Here is a 22242-nt window from a genome sequence, read left to right on the forward strand (position 1 = left end):
TTATTAAATTGACTTAAAAAATAATAATTCCGACATTTTGTTCGACAGATAAAAATTTGCAAAACAGTTTTTGGTTTTCAATCATTCTTTGGGTAGGAAATTCCAATTATTTGAGATTCTGAAAAAATCATGAATTTGAAAATATGACTTGAGTAGACACCCTGAAGGGTTGCAGAAAGTACGTCCTAAACATTGTAAATCACGATTACTACAAAATCAACCAAAATATTTTTATTTTTTGAAATCTTTTGTTTAAAAAATTTAAAGTACATTGTTACACTCTAGAAATATTTCTGTTAGGTTACAAAAGATGTATAAAACTTGAATGTAAATTATCGTTCTAAATGAAAAAAATACAGTTTTGAAAAGTAGATAATTTGTTTCGTAAAACTACAGGTCTTACGGTTTTTGAAGTCATATTTTATGTCAGAAACCTTAATTTTTATTATATAAATGCAACTAATTTCGAAACAGTTGTACATTACCATTGCAAATGCATGCCAAATTGCAACGATCTAAACAGTGTCCCTTAGCAGTAATTGCGTCAAGTACCGTTCGTTTCGGACTGTGGTGATGCAATTCGTCAAGCGTGACAGTTTCCCCTTCAATCCCCCGGGAATAGAGCACACGCCATCTGGTTAGTCTTTGTTCGGTTAGTTTGAAATTATTTATATCATTACTTTTTTTTGTTTGATACAAGATAAAGTTCAATAAAATTGGAAAATATCTAAAAAAATTTTAATTTTTAAGCATTTTTCCAATTTTAAATTCAGCGAAAATCTCATACTGTTCTAATTATCTCGCCCATTGACAACCTTACCTGGAAAAGTGGGCAAACATTAACTTTCATGAGCTCAAAGCATCCAGGTCTGCAAGAGCGCGTATGTGTGTGCTGAATTTTTACGAACTAGAATTATGTAGATTGACCGTAATGACTCTCATCACGAACGCCGCCGTAACCAACCCAATGAACCCGTGGCCGCGGCTGGGAGGAGGGCACTTGCCACGACACAGCTGCCAGAGTCGTGAACGCGTGACTCCCAATCATGAAAAAAATTACTAGCCTCTCGCTCGGATGTTTGTGCCTCTATTTTCTATGCACTGTTGTATTGCTGCTGCAAGTAGTAATATGTGAGGTGTATAACTGTGCGAATGTGCGCGACGCGGTCATTATACCTTTCTTTTGTATGGAGAGGGACCAGGTATGATGGGGCTAAATAGCACAGACAATTGAAATGAGCTTGATACCGATTTTTTTAAATGAAAAATCAATCATAAAATTTACAAGACATTCAAATGTCTACAGTAAAATGGGCTCAATATGGATTAAGAGAGTTAAGATGGCTCTATAATGTCATTGTGAAGATTTTTTACCTTGTAAATTTATAACAGTAACTCGTCCTTTTATCTGTGCTACTTCATTACCTCCCAGCTGTACATTCGTTTGCACATTTATCGATTATATGATTGCATTTTCTCGCTCTCTTTCTCTCTTTGCCAAGCCGGTAGATAAAATAGATAAAATATTTAAATGAAATCCGTTCGTCAGCTGATTCTCAACGGGGGGAAAACCCCGCAGTAAACAGATGCGATAACAGTCAACTGAAGCGACATCTACGGGCGGAGTTATGTAAATGCAAAACTGTAAATAATTAAAGCAAGACAAGTCAAGGTCTTGTCAAACTCGATGATGCATCGTAGCTACAAACACCTGGTTCGATTGAGGGACATGCAGTTGCAGTCTGATAGTTCATAAAATAACCACAACGCAACACTTTCGGACGAAAAAAAAAGATCGTAAATCATCTTCGATTCCAAGCACGCTTCAAACGGTCTTGAAATCCTTGAACTCCGTCACCCACGTACGGATTAGCTAAGTTCTTGCAGTCACAGAATGTTCATCGAATCCCCCGCATACACACACGCTGATTGAGGACTATTCAAATATTTACCAATGATTCAAGGTTAACCACTTGAACAAAACCAAACCGCGTTCGCGAGCTCAATCCAACAGTAGGTAATCCGTTTATTCTTAGAATCACAGTTTAAAATCGCTTGCCATCATCCCCCGGTAAGCTCAGTGGGCAGCGAGGAACAGCTGACCGGGCTGACATTCTGTGTTTGTGTGTACATTTAGTAGCACTGACAGGATGATGAAATGTGTTTGCTTTCAGAGAGGACGTTCGAGACCTGATGCAGCTGTGAGTTGAGCTTTTTAGTTGCTGCACACCAACTTGCGGTCATCTGGGGACATGGTCGAACTTGTTCAGTTACGACGGCTTAACTTGCAAGATTTCTTCCAAGTCTACAATGTTGGTATGTAATACTCCATACACGAAGGTAGAGTGTGCGCGTTTGGACAGGGTGCTGGCAGTTGGCCAAAAACCACCCCGAAAAGGCAGAAGATTTGACATTGGCGGAATGCAACACCACGCACGGACAAGGTCCACGGTCTTGATATGGTAAGGAATGCACCTCCGATAGGTGGTTTGCGTTACGAAGAAGGAAATGTACGACTGGCATTTTTAAAGGCGATAAGAAACGTGTTTTTTGCTTAAAGTATTCTTACAGATACAATTTTAAATATTTTTAGAAACATTTACTCATTGAATTTAAATAGAGATGCATGATGCACTAAGAACTATTGATTGGCCTATGGGGGAAAATAAATCTGTTGAGCAATACTCTAGGTAAGAGGTCGCCAAAGATTGTTTGACAATTATTGCCTAAACTAGCGATTCTCAACGGGGGTACCGGGCCTACTTGATTAACAAGGTAGGGGGTACCAGTCTAGAAAAAGGTTGAGAATCGCTGTCCTAAACCATTATAATTATTGGTTTTACATATTAAGGATACTTCACCTCTTCAGGGGCGTTTCTTGACACCATATACTATACTATAAATACATCAGAAATAAAATTATTTCCTTCATATTTCCCAAATATATTTCCCTCGACATTGATTGAAACACAGCGTTATGAATTATAAGATTGTTGGAAATCTTAATTTTGAAGAAAAGATTGAGTTTTCGAAAAAAAAAAAAATACTTTCACAAACATTCAATTCATGACCGAAATTGCATAAAATGAAAAAAAAGTTGCGTCAAATTTTAGTACGTCGTATATTTAAAAAAATATATATATTTCCGAAATTGTCTGAGGAACGCGATAAAAATATTTTCAGACACGTTCAAAACGTAATTTGAACTTTTCATGTGAGCAATTCTCTACGAAATCGGTCTATGATTTTCCATACAAATTTGGCAGATTTCCATACAAGAATGATTTATAAAAATTCAAAAATCTGTATCTTTTGAAGGAATTCTTTGATCGGTTTGGTGTCTTAGGGAAAGTTGTCGGTATGGATAAGGATTTTCTGAAAAAATCAGTATTGCTTCAAAAAATCATAACTCGATCAAAGATTTTTTGCCCGTTCTGGAAATTTCTGAAAAGTTGGCATATCAGAAAAAATAGTGTTTCTATGCAAATCAAGTTTTAGTGACAAAAAGTGAAATTAAAAATCACCAAAAATGTTTTTACCGAGTATATTTTTTTTCAGTGTAGTCCTTATCCCTATCTCAACTTTGACGAAGACACCACATCGATCAAAAAATTCCTTCAAAAGATACAGATTTTTGAATTTTATAAATCATTTTTGTATGGACAGCTGCCAAATTTGTATGGAAAATTATATGGACAAACTAATTATGCAAAATTGCTTCTTTGGGCATACCGAAGACACAAAAAAAAGTTTCAGCCGGATTAAAAAATACTAAAAAAAAATCGAATAACCGAAATCTCAGAGAATTGCTCATATGGCTTTTTCAAATGTTAGGCTAGTTTTTTTCGAAACTTCAAACTATTTTTTCTTGAAAGTCTAACTTATCACCTTTCATTTGCGTCCAAGACAGCTAAAATCGGTTGAAATGAAGCGAAGTTATGATTTTTTGAAAAATGTGGTTTTTATGGAAATCGACTAAAATGGCAATTTTTAGGACCACTCTAACACGGCGTAGGTCATCCTAATTGCCAAACAAAAAAAACGGAAATGGTCTAATTATTTCAGGCCAATAACCCCCACACCAATTTTGATTCTGTATTTATTTTGTGTTCAGGATTATTGCGGCATTTTTGAAGGGGAGAGTAGAATTGAATCTAAAAAAAAAATCAAGGCATTAGAATAAATTTAAGTTTGTTGTAATTTTATGTGAAACTTCTTAAGTATTAAATTGTTCTTTGATCATTTTCTTGCACCAGAATGTTTTTACAATATAACGCTGAATTTAAATGATTATAAATTTTGACAGCTTTTTGTAATTTTATTTAGCAACAATAAAAGTACAAGAAAAATATTATTTTTTTTAAATAAAAACATAGAGATCAACAGAAAAATAACAACATATATAACTGAAAGCTAAGATATAAATCGTTATGTTGTTCCGTATAATTTTTACTAGACAGAAAATTTTTCTGCTGATTTTGAATGTAATTCAATAACATTTAAAAAAGTAAAAGTAGGTAAGTAAGTCAACTTTTGATATGAAAAGAAAACATAAACTTTGAAAAATATTTGCAACTGCCTTACTTTAAACAATGAAAACTAGTTTTGTTCCAAAACAAAGAGAAAAAAGTCTATTGGAGACCGTAGAAAACCCGGACAAAAAGGAAAACATGTGAAATTAAATACAAGTTAACATTTACTACTAAATAACAATCCAAAATGTAATATATGAATTTATGTTTACATTCAAGCTCTTCAAATTGTCATTACACACAGCAAAAAATCCGATGGTAAAATCGCATGCAAAAGCATGCACATCACCTTCGTCAAAATAAACACTTAAAATTGCACACTGCATGTACAATTTTTGTAAACACAAAAAAAGTTGCAACCGACGGGATTCAAACCCAGCACCAACAGTAGGGACTGGCGCCTTAGCCCGCTCGGCCATCAGACCGATGAAAAATGGCAAGGATAAACGCATATATGATCATGACATTTCGGTCAAGTAGGTTTCCCAAAATTGCATAAAATAATGCAATATTTATTTTAAACCCAGCACTTTTACACGCAGCTGGATTACTTCTTTTTTAGCTGTGCAGGTTAATACGGACTCGATTATCCGAAGGTTTCAAAAGAACTTTGGATAACACAACTCGATTTTTTTTAAGTTGATGCCAGTAAACGCTTCAGTTTTGCCAATATATGATAGTTTTGGAATCCCTGAATACGCTCCAATCGACAGAATTGACAGAATTTTTTCGACATAATTGATTTTTAGTAAATTTCCTGCCAATAAATAAGGTTGTAATTTGTGGGTATACATGAAATCCAGAGTTTTTTTTGAAAAGGACCAATAAACTATTGTCTTTCATATGTTTATAGGACCTAATCAAAAAAAAACTCGAGAAATCATTACAAACAACTTTACTTTTTGTTGGAAAGTTTTGATAAATTTTCGTGTTATAGAAGTTCAAATTTTGTATTTTTGAGAAACATTGATAAGCTTTCTATTATTTTAAGAGTAAAAAAATTTTTTTTGAGCTTTTAGAATATATTTTTGAATTTTAATGTTTGGAAAGATTAGAAAATCCCAAAAAAAAATGATTTTTTTTTCAGTAGAAATATGACAATATCAAAGTTTGAAGATTTTTAAATTTATATTTCCTCAAAAGTTTAATGCTTTTTTTTTGTATACGCAATAAAAAACCGTTTCTCAACTTGCCGTTTTCAGCACAAGTAAGTAGGTTCTATCTCAAGAATCCACTTTGAAAACGAACGACGTTTGACGCTATTCTTTGACCATCACTCTATGCACAAAAAGTGCACAAGTCCCTGGACGTTTTATATCCGCGCGCGCGCGCGTGCAAGTGTTTGATTGTGAATACCACAACAACAAAAAACAGGTATCCAACTTTGAATATAGCTGTTCATATGCACAGCTGTTCGTTTGTGTATGGACGTTGATGAACACACAGACCAGCAATCGCAATAAAACCCAGCTGTTTTCTGTATTTGTGTGTGTGTTCGTGTTCGTGCCCAAGCAATTATACCTAGCAGTACTGTTAACTGGCAGATATCACGGAGCAATCAGCTGGTTTTCCGTCCGTCCCAGGTCACACAACCAGGAAAATAGTCATCTTTTGAGTTCTCCATATATGCGAAGCCCCCGAACGACGACGAGTGTCAATCGTGACCAGGCCTGCAAAATGTTTCCAACCCAGCGTACACATGAAGCAAACCAAAATGTCAGTCCACTGCTAGCATCTGACTGTAAGCCTACTGTGTCCGTTCAACCACTGCCGCCTGACTCGTGCCGGTCGACTGCTGGAGAATGAGAGACGTGAAAAAATGAGCTACACTCACTCAATTCGTGTCGTATGACTGACTCGTAAAATCCTCTCTAAACACTGTTTTGACTATTTTTAAACAATTGAATGGTTCTAGACTGTGCAAAACACTTAAAACAACCATAACTTATATTCAAAATTACATTTCCACGCATAAATACCAACTTTTTGTGTAAAAACTTGTTTCTTTATGTGTGTGCGTGCAACGTCAAATGAGCGTTGGTCGACTACTGCCTCGCATTGCAGCTGCTCAGTGAGCTAGGGCACTCACGACTGAGTCGGGTTTGTTTATGTCACGGTTTTGCGGTTCAGTGAATGGATCTGAAAAAATCGTGTATGCGTCGCCGATTTTCGCGTCAGGACCCCTGACATTTTCAGCTCTGATCGTGACGACGCTAAAATCCGTCGATTTCATCATCATCTCGACTCGACGCGCTCGGAGGTCGGAACTCTTTGTGACATATGTCCCATCATCCCCCCAGCTCGTTTCAGCACAAAGGGGTCGGTTCAAACTGGTTTTTCTGTTCAGTTTCTTCGCCGATTGAATCATCTTGATTCAATTTGTCGATGTGTTAAGAAGAAACGACTTGCGCAATGTTTGTTCGGAGAAATGCAAAGTGGAATTTTTTTTTTTCCATTTGCGACTTTGACCAAACGGCGCAGGTTTGCCCTTCATCGACACTTCTGGCCAGAAAAAAAAACTAAACTCAAGTATATTGCTAATTTTAGAATTTCGTCGGTTTCTATCGAAGAGCAGTTTTGCTGGTTTCCTGGCTTCTTGTTTTTTTATTTATTATTTTTTGTAATATTTAACTGCTTTGCTTCATTTGCACGCCCGTTACCTTGAGGCCGCCACCATCATCAGCAGAACTTATACGTGAGAATATTGGTAAACACATCATTTTACTACCGTGTATCGGCTGATTTTCAAAGCACAGGTTTCAATGAGAGTTAGAAGGAGAAGGAGAACTACAGGAGGTGTTAGCTGGTGGACTGGACACACATGAACACTTTACTACACAGCGAAAAAAAAATCGACAAAATAGTTAAATTTTTGTTTAGAGTTCAAAACAATTTGTAAAACGGAAGTTAAGAAAATTTTACAAAATAACAAAAGAAAATGTTTATTTGAAACTGAAATTTACATACTGTGCACTTAGTTTAACTCGCACAACTCGGCTAATTGGGCTTGTTTATTTATTTTGTTTCCACTAGAGCTGATTTGTAAGTGCACAAATACCCCGATAAAACTCGCAAGTGTATGAGCGTAGTGTTTGATCGTTTTTTTATTGTTGTTGTTTAGGATGTTGTAACGCTTCAAAGGAATACTAACTTATTTTTTTACGGCCTACTGTAATTTGTTTACTTTGCATTCCAGCTGAGCAACTGGAAGTAATATTGAAAATTATAATAGCGAAAACATGAATTAATTACAAAGTAATTGTAAAATTTTTGATAAAATTTAGTTTTTTTTTTATTTCTTTTCATAAAAAAAATAAAATTTGACAGTTTTCAATGCCCTTGCTTCAGCAATAAATTCTAAAAAAAAAAAACAATTAAAAAGATTAATTTCTCTACCATATTAATCCTAATAAACATCAAATGACTCAACAAAACAGCTGAAATGGAACCCATTACCATTGCCTGACGAATTACTGGGTTATCAGTTTCTCCCTGTTCAGCTGTTCGACCGCACTTCTCCAATTTCGCTGTAAAGCAACTAAAAGTGACATGGATGTAGCAACACGAGTAGTTGATTACTGGCCCAGCAGTGTGGCCACTGGCCACCTCGCAAAACAGTCCGTATCATTTCCACAAAGAAGCTGGACCCACTTCGGTTCACATACATAAATGCAGTAAAGTTGGAGAGTGGCACAAAGGCCTACCGTCACACACATCCGGAGTGAAAAATGCTCCTCAAGTTTGCCAGGTCAGATCCGGCCAGCTTGTGTCCCCCAGGTGAAACAAAAGGGCACCCAAGAAATTGATGGGACGTTTTTTGAAAAAAATCAAAGAAAATGAAATGTTTATTTTTGTATAGAGCAAAATGTTTTTTTTTGTTATTTCATCGACTTTTATTAACCATTTGATTTGTTCGGAAAGATGATTTTTTTTACAAAATTTTGTCTCAGAGAAAAATAACAGCATTCATAATAATTTTGTTCCTCCGAATTCGGATCAACATCCAGATTTCTTCACAAAATTGATCTAAGTTATTTTGTAACCATTTAGAACTACAAAACCTTAAGCTTTAGGAGTGTCAATTTATTAATTCTTACTCAAATCATGATGGATTCGAATGAAAAAGAACCTTGGGGCATTCAATAATGAAACAACATTTTAAGAAATTTAATTCCTTTAAAAAAAATACATGCAAATGACTTAAATAAATCATAAATCATAAAAAACACGATACAATTAATTTATTTCAAATTGTTGAGTAATCGTTTATTTCGTACATCTCGTAATTTATGGATGGTCTCTAAACCCTTACCCATCATCCTGGAGGGGACTGTTTACGTTGTGTTTTGGATGGTGCCCACACAAATTATTTCATTGTTTCATTACAAAAACACTTCTTAATTTTGGCAACATAAATTAACCACATGTTGCCAAATTGAGAAGGCTTTGTAACATTTAAATAATTTAAATTTGTGATTATTTGCTTTTTTTTTTCAGAAATTTGTAAACACGCAGAAAAATTATATCAGAACTTCAAAATCACTAAAAAATTATAATAACAATGCCAAGCGATATTCTTGGTTTGTGTCCCGAAAGTTGGTTTGGATTTCAAAAGGACCTAACAGCCTTTTCGTAACACTGACCCACAAAATTGGACAAAAATAACTGTAAGGTTTTTCAAAATAATAGTTTATTTAAATATGCATATTTCTGGAACCAGATTTTGCACAATTATATACTATGGCTCAAAAGATGCCTTTTTGAGTCCCATAAATCATATCGAAAATGCTACAAAATTGAAAAATACGTATTTTGGGAATCTAGCTTTGGTGGAAAAAATATGTAACTTTTGTGCAATTTTCTTATATTTTCAATAAAAATAATATCAAAATTTTAAAATTAAGCATCATTTATGAATAGATAATATTCCTAATTTCTTATTTAATTACAAATTTTATAATTTTGTAATTATTTTTATAGAAAAGATCCGAAAATTCCACGTAAGTTTCATTCTAAAACAAGATCAGAAAGTTTCACAAAAGTTCATCGTCAGTTGAAAATTACAGGCTAATTAGATAAAACTTAGAGAAACACATTTTCATCGATTCGATTCGAATGATTTGTGCTGTATCTTAGAAACTTATTTTCCAATTTTCAAAGTCTCAGATAGAAAAATGTGGGAAATTTTCTCAGCTTTTTAAATATATTTTTTGCGTTGGTTTACCTTCATAAAGAATTTTGTAAAAAGAAAAATGATAAAATGATAACCTTAAAGTGACTATAACTCTAAAACGGGGAAACTTATCAAAAAATCGGTATGAAGTACTTCTCGATTTCAAATTTGATTTTTCTCAGCCTATTTATATATCAGCACTTTGATCATGAATTACAGCTTTCATAAAGTGTTTTTGACTGTTCCAAACTAATAAATAGCTCAAATAAAAGTGAGCAAGCAATCAATTCATTGTTGATGTATCTAAAAATGTTGATTTAATAGCGTAAAACTGCAAAAGTGATGAGAATTGGTCAAATGGCTTAGAGTGATTAAAATGGGAATATTTCCCCTAGCTTCTGAAAATATTGACCACATGTTCGATATTTTTGCTTTTCTTACTAAAGAAAGGTATAGGTTTTGCTTTATTGCTGGACAAGAAAATTTAGTCGGAAAACCCGTTCCAACTAAATGAAAAAATACAAATTAAGAAATCGAGAAATAATTTGCGGCAACCTAAAGAAATACTATGTTGCATTAAACAAGTAAGATGCATCAAGAGAAAGACAAGTTTACTTACAAAATGCAAGATTTATTTCACGATCCACAGTAAAATATTGAAATGAATATGATGAAGTTTTACAAAATAATTGTAAACTGTATCAAAATTATTGATAACTTTTTTATTTTAAATAAAGTATATAAAACTACACTTTATATTTTGAGATATACCAAACCGATGTGCACGTTGTTCTCAAAAAATGTTTATTGTTATTCAATTTAAATAATGCACTTTCCACAGGCACCAACAATACATCTTTTACAACCAATGGTCTGCATTGTTCCACAGCATTTGCGTCTGTTTTGTGTGCACGGCCTAGAGGTCAGTGAAAATGTGCGCGCAATTTACCATTAGCCTCACCACTTTGCCGACACTCATTTAGGACCGACAAAACCAGACCACCACAACAACTCCAATTATACACATACGATACGATACCAAAGGAACAATACGCGAGCCGGAGCGCATAAAGTTAGCATATATCTTAACGCTAATCCACCTCCACCCCCTGCGTCAAAGTGGTTTCCTCGATGTCAAGGAAACTACCCTCTCTCTTCGTCTTCTTTTTCTATGTTTCTAGTAGCCTAGCTCGCCATTCAACCGACCAGCAGAGGCCATTCAAATAAAGGAAGCGAAAAGGAGAGAAAAAGAAACTACGCACAAAACAACAGCAGGCTAATGGGGCTTCTCTCGCTCTCGTTCAGTTGCATTAGTTTAGAAACAGACTTGAAAGAGGAACGGACGAAAACGGCGCAGCGTAGTAGAAAAGGGGGTTGAAAAATAAAAGAGCTGAAAACGTAAACAATGTTGCGAAAATACGAGGAATGTAGCTAGAAGATGATGCGAAAACAACAACAACAACCTTTCAGTGACGACAGCATGACGATGTGGTAAATTCGTGCGTGACAAAGGAAGGATTCAAGTGTGGGAATTTGTGGTATTTGAGTAGGAGATTGCTTGTTGACAATGTTTGAAGTTTATGCTTTCCGGAATAATTACGCACTATATCAGAACTGTAAGACAAACATTTTGTACTAAAGAATGAATCAACCCCTCCCCCTGAAATCAATTTAAAATGCATTCTTCAGTGTTAAGAATCTTTTTTTGCAACTCCGCTGTAAAACTGTCAACTTTTCCTGTCTTTCTGGAGAAACGAAACGGCCTGCTTTTCTCTATCAAAAATAGCAATAAAAAAATGAATACCTTTCAATACTTTTCAGCACTGAAATGGGTGCTGAAAAGTTGAACTTTCCAACTCTAGTATCGAAAAGTATCATTTTTCAATAGTTTTTTTTGTTTTCGACGGTGAAATTACTAACACATGGATGTTTGACATAACATTACATTCAAAAAGCGTTTTTCAAAATTGCAAAAAATGTTGTTAGCAACTCATTGCAAAATTTGATAAAATTTGAAAATATTTTTTTTAACTTGTTGCATAAACTACTTTTAAGCATGTCCAATTTTAATGAATTCAGTTTTGTTTTCGCTGAAATATATTTTCGTCAAATCTTCAGTTTTTTTTAAACTTATGATTGCAAATCAACTGATGGGAGTATAAGGCTGGTACAAATTTTATTTAAAGTAATTATCACCTTCAAATTCCTGAAAAATCAGGGGAAAAAAAATCAAAATAGTTAAAATTTTCAATGGAAATTTAAATGCAATCAACTGAAATCAATTTCAAATGCATGTCACTGGTTTAGAATCATGTTTTTCATATTTGGGTTGGTTAAAAAAACTTTTGAATTTTTGTGAATTTTCGATGTACAAAACCGCAAAGGTATTTTTTGCGAAAAAAAAAAACATTTTTCGTCCGAACTTAAATTTTATGCAAACTAATGATTCATCTGTACGGATATATTATGCATTTTCCAATGTTTTTTCTTTGAAATGTTGAAATTCTGGCATGTAATTTGAATTACTATATTTTTTAAGCCGAAATAAATTCGAATTTCAAAAATCTACACAGAAAAAAAAATCATGGTAATATTACATCTGGGAAGGGGTACATCTTTTATGTCAGAAAAATGGTGTAATTTTACCTCTGGAAATGTGTAATTTTACCACTTTTCTGGCGTAATGCCACTTTTTCAGCCTAAATTGAGGTAAAATTACATCATAAAAGAGGTAATATTCAACCTTCCAAAATTACAGCTTCCAAATTTACATTATTTTTTACTGTCTACCCAAACATTTGAAAATGAATAAGTGTTTTAGCCCTTTAAAAAGGTAACGCTTGATTCCAAAAAAATGAAATTATTTTCAAAGAAACCATCAAAAAACATTACAAAAGTGTATTTTTTTAAACATTTACAGTTTTCGAGAAATCGGAATTTGAAAAAAAAGAACGACTAATTCTGGATAACACTGAGAAAAACTCATTTCGATCAACAATATTAAAAAGAGAAATTTTCTCAGCTTTTCAAAAATATTTTTTTGTAGGTGTGCTTTTCCTTTATGCAGTATTTTTAAAATTGCAAAAAAAAACTCAACACTTTCAACAAAAAAATCACATTTAAATGGTGCACTTTTATAAAATGTAACTTGATTTCCATAAAATATTATTTTTTGAAATCTTGTTTGACAATATTAGGTTCTCCTAAAACAAGTATATTAAAAAACAAAAAATTAAAAAATATCGATTTAGGGAATTCAATTTTTAGCGACAAATGAAAAAAATGAGATTTTTTCCGTGTAACTTTATTTTCTGAATCCTGATAATTTCCTACAACTTTCGAATTCATATTCATTTGCCCATTTTGTATGATCAGCTTGAAATTGTATGGAAAAACTAAAAGTGCATAATGGCTTCTTTTTACGAAGGGAATGCATGGACAAAATTTCATCCAAATTTAAAAAAAAATAATATAATTCACAATAAAAATGCAAAATTTCAAAGAATTGTTCATCTTCTTTTTTTACAGTTCAACAAAACATAAATTTCAGCATGATCATTTAAATATTTGTTAAAGATTTTGAATAACCTCAAAAATGAAATGAATGAAGTGAATAAAATCAAAACTGTTTTATTAATTTTGTGTTTCAATTAAATGTGAACTGAGAGGTTTAAATTTTTGAGTATGTACATCTAGTTTTTTTTCTCCAAATTGGTTCCCAGTCAGGCAATTTAAAATTTCTGTAATATAATTCTACCTTAAAAAAAACCTCTCGGTGTGTACAACTAATTGAAAACAGAGTTATGATACCAATATAGTCGAATATTCTCAGATAATTAGAAAATAGTTCAAATGTATTTGGATCTAGTTTTCTGATGCCTGATGAGTTTTAAACAATTTAAAATTTGAAACAATCAAAAATATGGCATAAAAAACACAACCTCAACTCGAACTCTTTAACCAACTATCCGCATAATTGCACATACTACTGTACTACAGAGCAGCAGTACAGAGGCTGACCTTTAAAATTTGAAAACTCATCGTTCACCAGATAGTGCTGAGTTGGATCGGTGAAGAGTTTTCTGCCTTGATGGCCGCGGATAGTTCCATATATGCCATTGTACACTTGAATAAAAAGTTTTTTTTTGTTTTTTAAACATATTCTTTGTTTCTGTTTTTAATTAGATTTTAATTTTATTTTATTTCAATATTATTTATGATTGCAAATATTCAATAGTGTATGACATTTCGCCACCCTAATGTCACACCAAACGTCACACTATTCATCCATCTTCATTAACCGTAGAGAAGTGATGACCGACTTTGGTGCGGGACACTAAAAATTAAGACGCATATAGCACAAGCGCTTGGACGGCGCGTGCACACGCAAATAATTATGCGTTTCATTTGAATATCGCGTGTCTCACTGTGTGTGTGTATGATTGCGCTTTTGTCTAAACCCGTTTTTGATCATCATCGCGCGTTGCAGTTGACTTTTATGTGTGCCATTGTGTCATCGACAACGGATGTGGTGGCATGCATTTAACGATTGCCTTTTGTTGAAATTAGAAATTTATTTAAATTTTTCTATACTATTTGTTGTATAAAAATGTTGAAATAAGTTTGGTAACAAATGTTTAATCTTACTTTGTATCAAATTAAATTTGAATTAAAATGAAATCAACAAGATAATACAAATTAAAAAAAAAAGTTTTAAAAACATGGGGTTGAAAATATGTAAATTATCAAATTTCAAAATGATATGATAATTTTCGCAGCTGCACTCGAGCTTGTAACTGAAACCTCCCACCGACGAACAAGAAGAACCATTTCAGCGACTCAAAAAGAGTAAAAATATAAACAGCTGATGATGACGCCAAACGCGATATGATCGCGAACCTTTTCGTTACGTATGTTTGTGTGAAAACGATGCTCTTTTTAACTCGAATATTATATGTGCCACACTCACACTCACCAACAAGCGATTCTTCACCTTCTTCTAAAGTGGAAATGTAAACAAAGAGAAATTTGTGTTTATGGTTGCCTTCTTTTTTTCGTGTCTGCTTTTGTTTCGCTGCAAAGTTCAAGCCAAAGTGACGCGCGCGCGATGCAAAAATAAAGGTAGATTTCATCGACCAATGCCCTCCACCCCCGCTAGCGTTGAGCGAGCTGAGGAGCCACCCCCTAAACCTGAACTTTGAACATATTTTTTTGTAAATTTTCATACTCTTCTCTGTTAGAAGTCAAGACATCAAAACAAAAATTGCAACTTAAAAAAAAAACTTTTATTCATACAAAAAAAAATATCAGCAAAACTTATTGATCCTTGCACTGTAACTTGAATTTGGCCCGCACTTTTCTCTCGCACTTTTGACAACAAAATTTCCATAAACTAGGCAACCAGCAGTTGTTTATTTACATTTCCAGTCGCAGTTTCCACCAAACTGGACATTCGCACTTTAAAATTGCGATTGACGGGTGAGCAACATCGCCTCGCTTTGATCATTTTTTGAGAAAATTAAAATTTCCCAAGCCAGTTTGACAAGTCGCAATAGTGCGATCGATAGCAATAATTTAGTGCGAAGTCCAAGTTAGTGAGAATTGCGCAATATTAAATCATACTATGATAAAATTTAGAAAAAAAAAATTAAATGACTTCAATACTGAAAAAGTGGAAACTCATCAGTAATAAAATAACAAGACTAATGATTGAAAATTACTCAATTCAAATAATTTAATCAATTTGAATGTAATAACATCCTCAAATATTGCAAAACTACAACGTAAAACCATTCATAATGTTTTAACACTTTTTCAAAACTTCGACCAGACCCTCCCTTCTCACCGCCTCACCCACCACTGGCTGTGAACCGTTTTACTGCGCATTAACTTGCGAGTGCGTCCTGCCCACTCCTCACTTCACCCCTCATCGTCCAGCAGGTAGTCATCATCACATCGTAGCTTTGTCATCTTCTCTAATGCACCTCACAAACATACACACACAAACCCCCGTGAAAGACTAGTACTTGTGCATAGACGCACACTTAGATACAGGGGTAAAAAAAAGGCAGTCAGAGTTTGCTGCGACGAAGGGTGTATCGATTTTGTTCGTAAAACGAAAATAGCAAAACATCGAGGGCGGTTTTAAAAAGTTGGAGTTAGATTTGACAGGGATTAGAATAAAATTAAATGAAAGCTGCAAAAAATATTATTTCATTCAAGTTTATATTTTGAGATGTAAGAGCAAAATGTCATAAAAATAAGATAAAAAAAACTCTTATTAAATTCTAAAAATTCGAACATTGAATATTGTTGTTTGATGTATTTTTGATTTAATGTTGCTTATTTCGAAAAGTAAATACCTAGGTATCTGGAGTTAAAAAAAATAAACCAAATTATTTTTTTGCTTTTTGAGTGTTTTTAACTCGAATATTATATGTGCCACACACACTCACACTAACCTCCCAGCGATTCTTCGCCTTCTTCTAAAGTGGAAATGTAAACAAAGAGCAAAAAATACAGGATCGTTTTATTGGATCTTTTTTTTAAAAAAAATCAGCTTTTATATTGATTGGCATTTTAGCCGAATGCATTGTTGAAAATTTCTAAACATTTTCAGATTCTTTGGACAATTTTCCACTAGAAGAAGGTTTATAAATAATAAATATTATGTGTTTTAAAAAATAATTCAAAAAAATCTTCTAAATTATGGGCATTTTCAGTAGAACAAATTTCGTATGAAATATGAAAACTTTTGATTCGTGCTTCGAATTCAGTTTTTCTTGAGCTTGGGAGTTTAGGTGTTAAAATGCAATATAAATGAATATTTGTGTAAACACAACTAGTTTCAACAATTTTTAAGCAAAATTATATTTTTTCCTAAAATTTACATGTATTTTGTTTAAAAAAGGCTTAGGAACTTAGCAAACAAAATATAAACATTGTTTTTAAAACTATATCAGCAACCATATTGATGGTACATTTGACGTTAACATAAAATTTGAACGCTTTAAATCTGATTTTAACAACAAGCTATCACTATCAAAGTCACCCCGGATTTTAAAATAAGAATTTTTAACGCAACTATTTTTTCAAACACTATTGAAAAAACTTTTTTTCGAAAATAGTTCCATGGACCTGTGTGGCCTACCCAGTGCATGTTTTTAAAAATAATAATCTTGAGAAAAAGCTAACCAGTTGGAAAATTTAAAAAAAAAATGAAATCCTATCAATGTCTCCCCGGTTTACGGGGTTTTAAAAGACTTTCAATTACTCTTTCATTCATCAGAAATATGTTTTAAGCTTTAATCCCAGATTTAAAATATAACTTTCTGTCAGGATGAAGTTTCAAGAGGTGTACAGTCCTGACACGATTATCTAAAGGCCTAAAAAAAATACTTCGGACAATAGAATCTTTGGATAATCGAATCACGATTTTTTTCACAAGAAAAAAAAGTAAAAACTTACAACCCTATTTTTTTTATTGAAAGTGTTCTTCTATCCAATGCTTTTTAAAGATCATAAATTGATAGAAAATTGCTTTATCAATTCTATGAACCCACCTAAAGTGAGAGTCAAACTTTTTTTTGATTTGTTGAAAACAGAATTTGAAGAAGAAAAATACTTAATTGAAAAAAAATAGTGAATTTGATGATTTGATCTTACTTTGCCAATGTTTTGTAAAATGTATTTTTTATTCAGTAGTCAACTAGTAACAAGTAACAAAATAGGTTTAAGATAATTATTGAACATTGTAAAATATGGCCAATATTATCAGAAAAAAATATAAACTAGACAAGCTAAAGGCAAATAAAAATACTGAAAAAAGAAGAAAATCGTAAAACAAAAGAAGTAAAGTTGAAGAAACTTCCTTTTATACTACAGTTTTCGTTTCAGAAACAAAATGCTAAATTTTATGCAACTTAATCCAAAGTTGCGTCAATGTTTCATCAATAACTTTTCAATATGGCTTATCCTTGCCTGGTTTTGCCTTAGGTTATGCTCAATTTAAAAATTTATAATGTTGAATAAATTTGAAAGCCCTTAACAGCAAACGATTGATTTTTATTTTTGGAAATTTAAGCAAAAGATACAATGATTAAAAAAAAAGCATATATTCCTATGGAGCATATAAAGTTGATGAAAATCAGCTACATTTCTGTTTTTTTTTTTTGGGAATGTAAATTCTATTTGATAAAGAATCTTGGAAGTGTACACTTTTTATCATGATAAATCAGTTTCAAAGATATGATCCTGCGCTTAGAATACACATAGCATTTTTTAAAAATGATTTACACACATCCGTGAACATCAGCTTCCCATAACCACCACTCACAACACCCATTTCGCAATACTCATTACCATTGTCATCATTGCTCGATCGTTAAAGTCACCTTGAGTGCATTAGTTCTGGTACACCCAAACAAACAAAACACGAACAAACACAATCGCGTTTATAAGTGTGTGTTATTTCATCACAAAGTGCAACAGCCTTTTGACTTTTCCCAGTTGAGAAATTAATGTTTAAAAATGTCTGCTTTTCATCAACAGATCCCGAATTGGGTCACACATCATCACACTTTTAAAGGGTGTCGACGATAACTCTTGAACTTCAGCAAGGCAAATCTACCCCACCGATGCGTCTGTAGTGGTGAATGTATTTGAATAGATTTTGGCGCTGTATTGGTGCGTCTTTACCAACGCTTTCCACTGGTATTTGTGACTATAAATATGAGGTCACTTTAGCATCAAACAATGAATCGAAACAAATAAAGGAGTATGACGAAAAAAAAAAACGTTTCTTCAAATGGTACTTACGTATAGTCTTGATTAAAATTTATAGAGAATCCACCAGTTTTTCCGAAACATTTCTGGGTTGTATCACTCATTTAAGCGAACTTTGCGCGGACGCGGGGGAAAACTGCTGGACTGCTTTTTCCGCGCTCTCTCTTTCTCTCTCTCTCTCGCACGCTCTGACTTTTCCTGCTGCTAGAACTTTGTTTTTCTCGAACGAGCGCGCGCGGGGATGAGTTTTTCACCGTTTGATTATTGAATTTTTCACTTGAAGCTTTTAGGAAAAAGTGTAGCAAATTTGCTTCGCGTACTTTTTGCTGTTTGCTTTTTTTTGCAACTATTTATTGCTTATCGCGTTCACAAACTGTTCAGTTCTCTCAGCTTACAGAGTTTGTTTTTTTTTCTTCACTAGATTTTCTTTCAAGCGAAGCAAAAGTTTTCTCTTTGTTTTCGCGGGGGGGAGCTAGCTTTTCTTATTTCGAGCTCGAACAGAAAAACTATTTTTTCGCTGACTTTAAGCCTGTTACACACCGTGATCACAGAGAGATTAAATTAAGGGTTTATTTTGGTGAATCCGAAAGGAAAAATGTTCGATCCTCAAGGAAGAAAAATCGGGGAAAATTGCACACTTGTTTCTTATCTAGTTTTCGATTTTGCACTAGCCTGGTGGAACGGGTGATTTTTCCAAACTGGGAAAATCAACTCGAAAATTGCACAATTAACAGGTTCGAAAATGGAACAACACAACAACAAGAACTGTTCCTGCTTGTTTGTTTTTTCGCCTAAATAGCTGCTCAAGCTAGGAGATCTTGGCTTTCGGGCTACCGATGGGCCGAAAAATATATATAGTTAATATATATATTTTTGTGATATATATTTATGCAAAAAACACAGACAAAGGAGACGGAGGATCCTTTTCGCACGAATTTTCCTTTCAGACTGAGGAAGCTTCGGATTTTGTTTGGCTCTGGACTTGGCGCTGGCTGTTCGTTCAGCTGTGAGCAGCTCGACTCGAACAAAACGAAACAAGGGACAGCTGGGCGCACCAATACAGACGAGAGCTGTGAGCGAGAAAGAGACAGCAGCGCTCGTGGTCGTCGTCACAAACACCAAAAAGGAAAAACACTGAATGTTTATGTTTGGTTGGTTGTTTGTTTGCAACTGGGAGAGCTTTTTTTCTGTTTTCGATAAAACGCAACACAGAGTGAGAGAGCGTGGAAAATCGGGGAGCTTTTCCAAAGAGATTCTCTCTCAATTTATGCTCGCAGCACAAGCTTTGTGTGGTGCATATCGTTCCGTTTTATGCTTTGCTTTGTAATGTTAGTGATATGTTTGTGTGACGACTGAAAAAAAATATTGCGTGCGTAGGATGATGAGCACTTCTTGTTTGCTCAAGAGAAAATCGGGTAAACAAACATCAATGGAAATGGGTAACAGTGGCGGTCATGATAAAACTTCAGTATCGGGTTTAAGCTAATGCGCAATTTGACCTACAAAACTTGAAATTATATAAAAAAAATTATGCGAGGTTTTGTTTTACCATTCTAGAGAACCACAGCTCAAATTTGCACTACATAAAAGTTCAAAAACAATGCGTCTCCATCTAAACATACGTCGATGGTACATTTCTATGGAGACGCATGGTATTTATCAATCAATGTTCTGTTACTTATCTAATATGAGATTCCTAATTATTGGAAGGTGTCAGTGTCCAAGGTTTTAAATGGTGACTCAATCCAAACTTTTTTTATACACCTAAGCTCCCATCAACCCAGATATTCGAACTGACGACCTTTGGATTGTGAGTCCAACTACCGACTCTCCCGAGGCAGGTTTTTCTCCAGTGAGACGACTCCTAAAGCTGATTTGGGTCCGGTATCTGTGACTTTAAAATTAGAATCAGCTGTAGTTGCAATCTGATTATATTTTCAATCATTATTAGCAAAAAAAAAAGTAAACCCATAATATAAACTAACTTTTCAAAATTAATCACAACCAAATTCAACAAAACCAAACGGGGCAATGCACAGAGTGGTCAACCAAACAAAACGTGTTTGTTATTGTTTACATTGCGGGCTCTTGTTTTTGTTCATTCGAGGTCAAACATTAAAACGCGGTTTTCGCGGAACGTCAAAAAGCGCCGTACGAAATGATAGCACGACGGCGTCGACTTGAGTTCAGAACCGAAAATAATTATGAAATCCTCGGAAAAAATTCAATTAGGGTAATCGAACATTTCAGGATTTTTTTTGGGTCGTTGAGCTCAAGAAAGACTCTTAAAGTGCTCTTTAATAATATGGAAACTTTAAAACTAAGATGGCAGCCAAAAATTTCAAAATAGTAGTTTATGCAACAAGTTGCAAAAAGAGGATTTTTTCAGCACGAGTTGTACATTTATCCAACGAGGTTCACCGAGTTGGATAAATACGACGAGTGCTGAAAAATTCAAGTTTTGCAACGAGTTCCATACAACATTTTTTGCAATTCCGAAAAACACCCATTGAGTGAAATTTTAAGTCAAATTTTCATGTATTTTGTCTATAAAACGTTTAAATCAAAAAAATGTTAAAAAGTGTTACTTTTCGAAACAAGTGCTGAAATGTTGAACTGTTCACCCATTTCAGTGCTGAAAAGTAGAACTTTTCAGCATTTATTTTGAAAAGTGTTGCTATTCGATTCTGTTATTATTGGTACAGAAAAGTAGGCTATTTCGTCGTTCAAGAATGACAGGAAAAGTAAGTAGTTTCACGACGGAATTGCAAAAAAAAAATGTAATTTAACCGGCAATCAACCACTCAAATGTGACGAAAATGGGGTCACTGAACTCGAATCTGATGTTAAAAGAATTGAAAAATTACAAAAATGAAACAAATTATCCTTAGAAGCATTCGGATGATGGAGTCTAGGATTTATTATATCACAATGTATCACAATGCCCCAGCACAAAGGAATCGAAATGCTATTCAAAATATAAGGGCTCTTGTTTCAGTTTGGAATGATATCAAAAGATATTTTGCTTATTTTTTATTTTTGTAAGCTGTTAAAAACTGTTCTAATTTATTTGCCGAAAATTTGCCAATTTTTATTTCCATTTCACCCTGTAGCTTTGCTTGTGCTTAACTTAAATTGATTAAATTTGGGGAGATGTTGGTATATATTAGGATGATCTAAATCCTCCCCCTAGGTCCTTGAAGTTTGTATGGAGGAAATCGTCGAATTGTATGGAGAAAAGCAACTAATTCAGTTTTCTATCGGTGGAGGTCGTAATAATTGGTCGATCCTTAGCATTTCTCGGATGTAGGATCTTCATTAAATCTGAAACAATTTTCCGGAAGACACCATATTTTTTTTATTTTTAGAGGGCAATTTTGCTTATGTAAAATTGTCCGGGGAACACGATGGTGATCAAATAAAATATGTATAAATATAAGAAAATGAAGGGTGAAAATCACGTTTAAACGGCAATAAAACAATATTGGAGGGCATTTGAGGGTTTGAAATTTTATTTTCCTTGGACAATTTTTTATAAAATGCAACCAGGAGAAAGTCTTTTGGTATAATAGTTGGAAAGTTACGAGTAAACGAATAAAAAGTTTTTTAGAAAATAGTCAAAAATCAGGGCGGTGTCAAAGAAAGAGGGATGGTCCAATCGGCACCAAACTTTTCTTTTAACTATCGATAGATCCCGTCTTCCAAATCTCTTTCCTTGTCGCGCGCTGGAGATGGGAGCGGCCGGCAATGGAC

At 33.8% G+C, this 22242-nt stretch overlaps 1 protein-coding gene across 3 annotated transcripts in view; it reads right to left on the minus strand.

The window, feature by feature from the left end:
- Nucleotides 1-19472, minus strand: part of LOC6036998 (WD repeat domain phosphoinositide-interacting protein 2) — a 52272-nt gene extending 32800 nt beyond the window's left edge. The window contains exons 1-2 of one of the 3 annotated variants that reach the window (XM_038253598.1): nucleotides 19395-19472; nucleotides 18523-19018 (exon numbers count right to left, since the gene is read on the minus strand). In XM_038253598.1, coding sequence (XP_038109526.1) covers nucleotides 18523-18593 — 71 coding nt within the window. In that variant the 5' untranslated portion in view covers nucleotides 18594-19018; nucleotides 19395-19472. Of the gene's footprint in view, nucleotides 1-18522 lie in introns of all 3 variants that reach the window. The other 2 variants (XM_038253597.1, XM_038253599.1) reach the window with 2 other exon arrangements.
- Nucleotides 19473-22242: the final 2770 nt, after the last annotated feature.

The sequence above is a fragment of the Culex quinquefasciatus genome, chromosome 2 (assembly GCF_015732765.1).
Source record: "Culex quinquefasciatus strain JHB chromosome 2, VPISU_Cqui_1.0_pri_paternal, whole genome shotgun sequence".
Classification (NCBI taxonomy): Eukaryota; Metazoa; Arthropoda; class Insecta; order Diptera; family Culicidae; genus Culex; species Culex quinquefasciatus.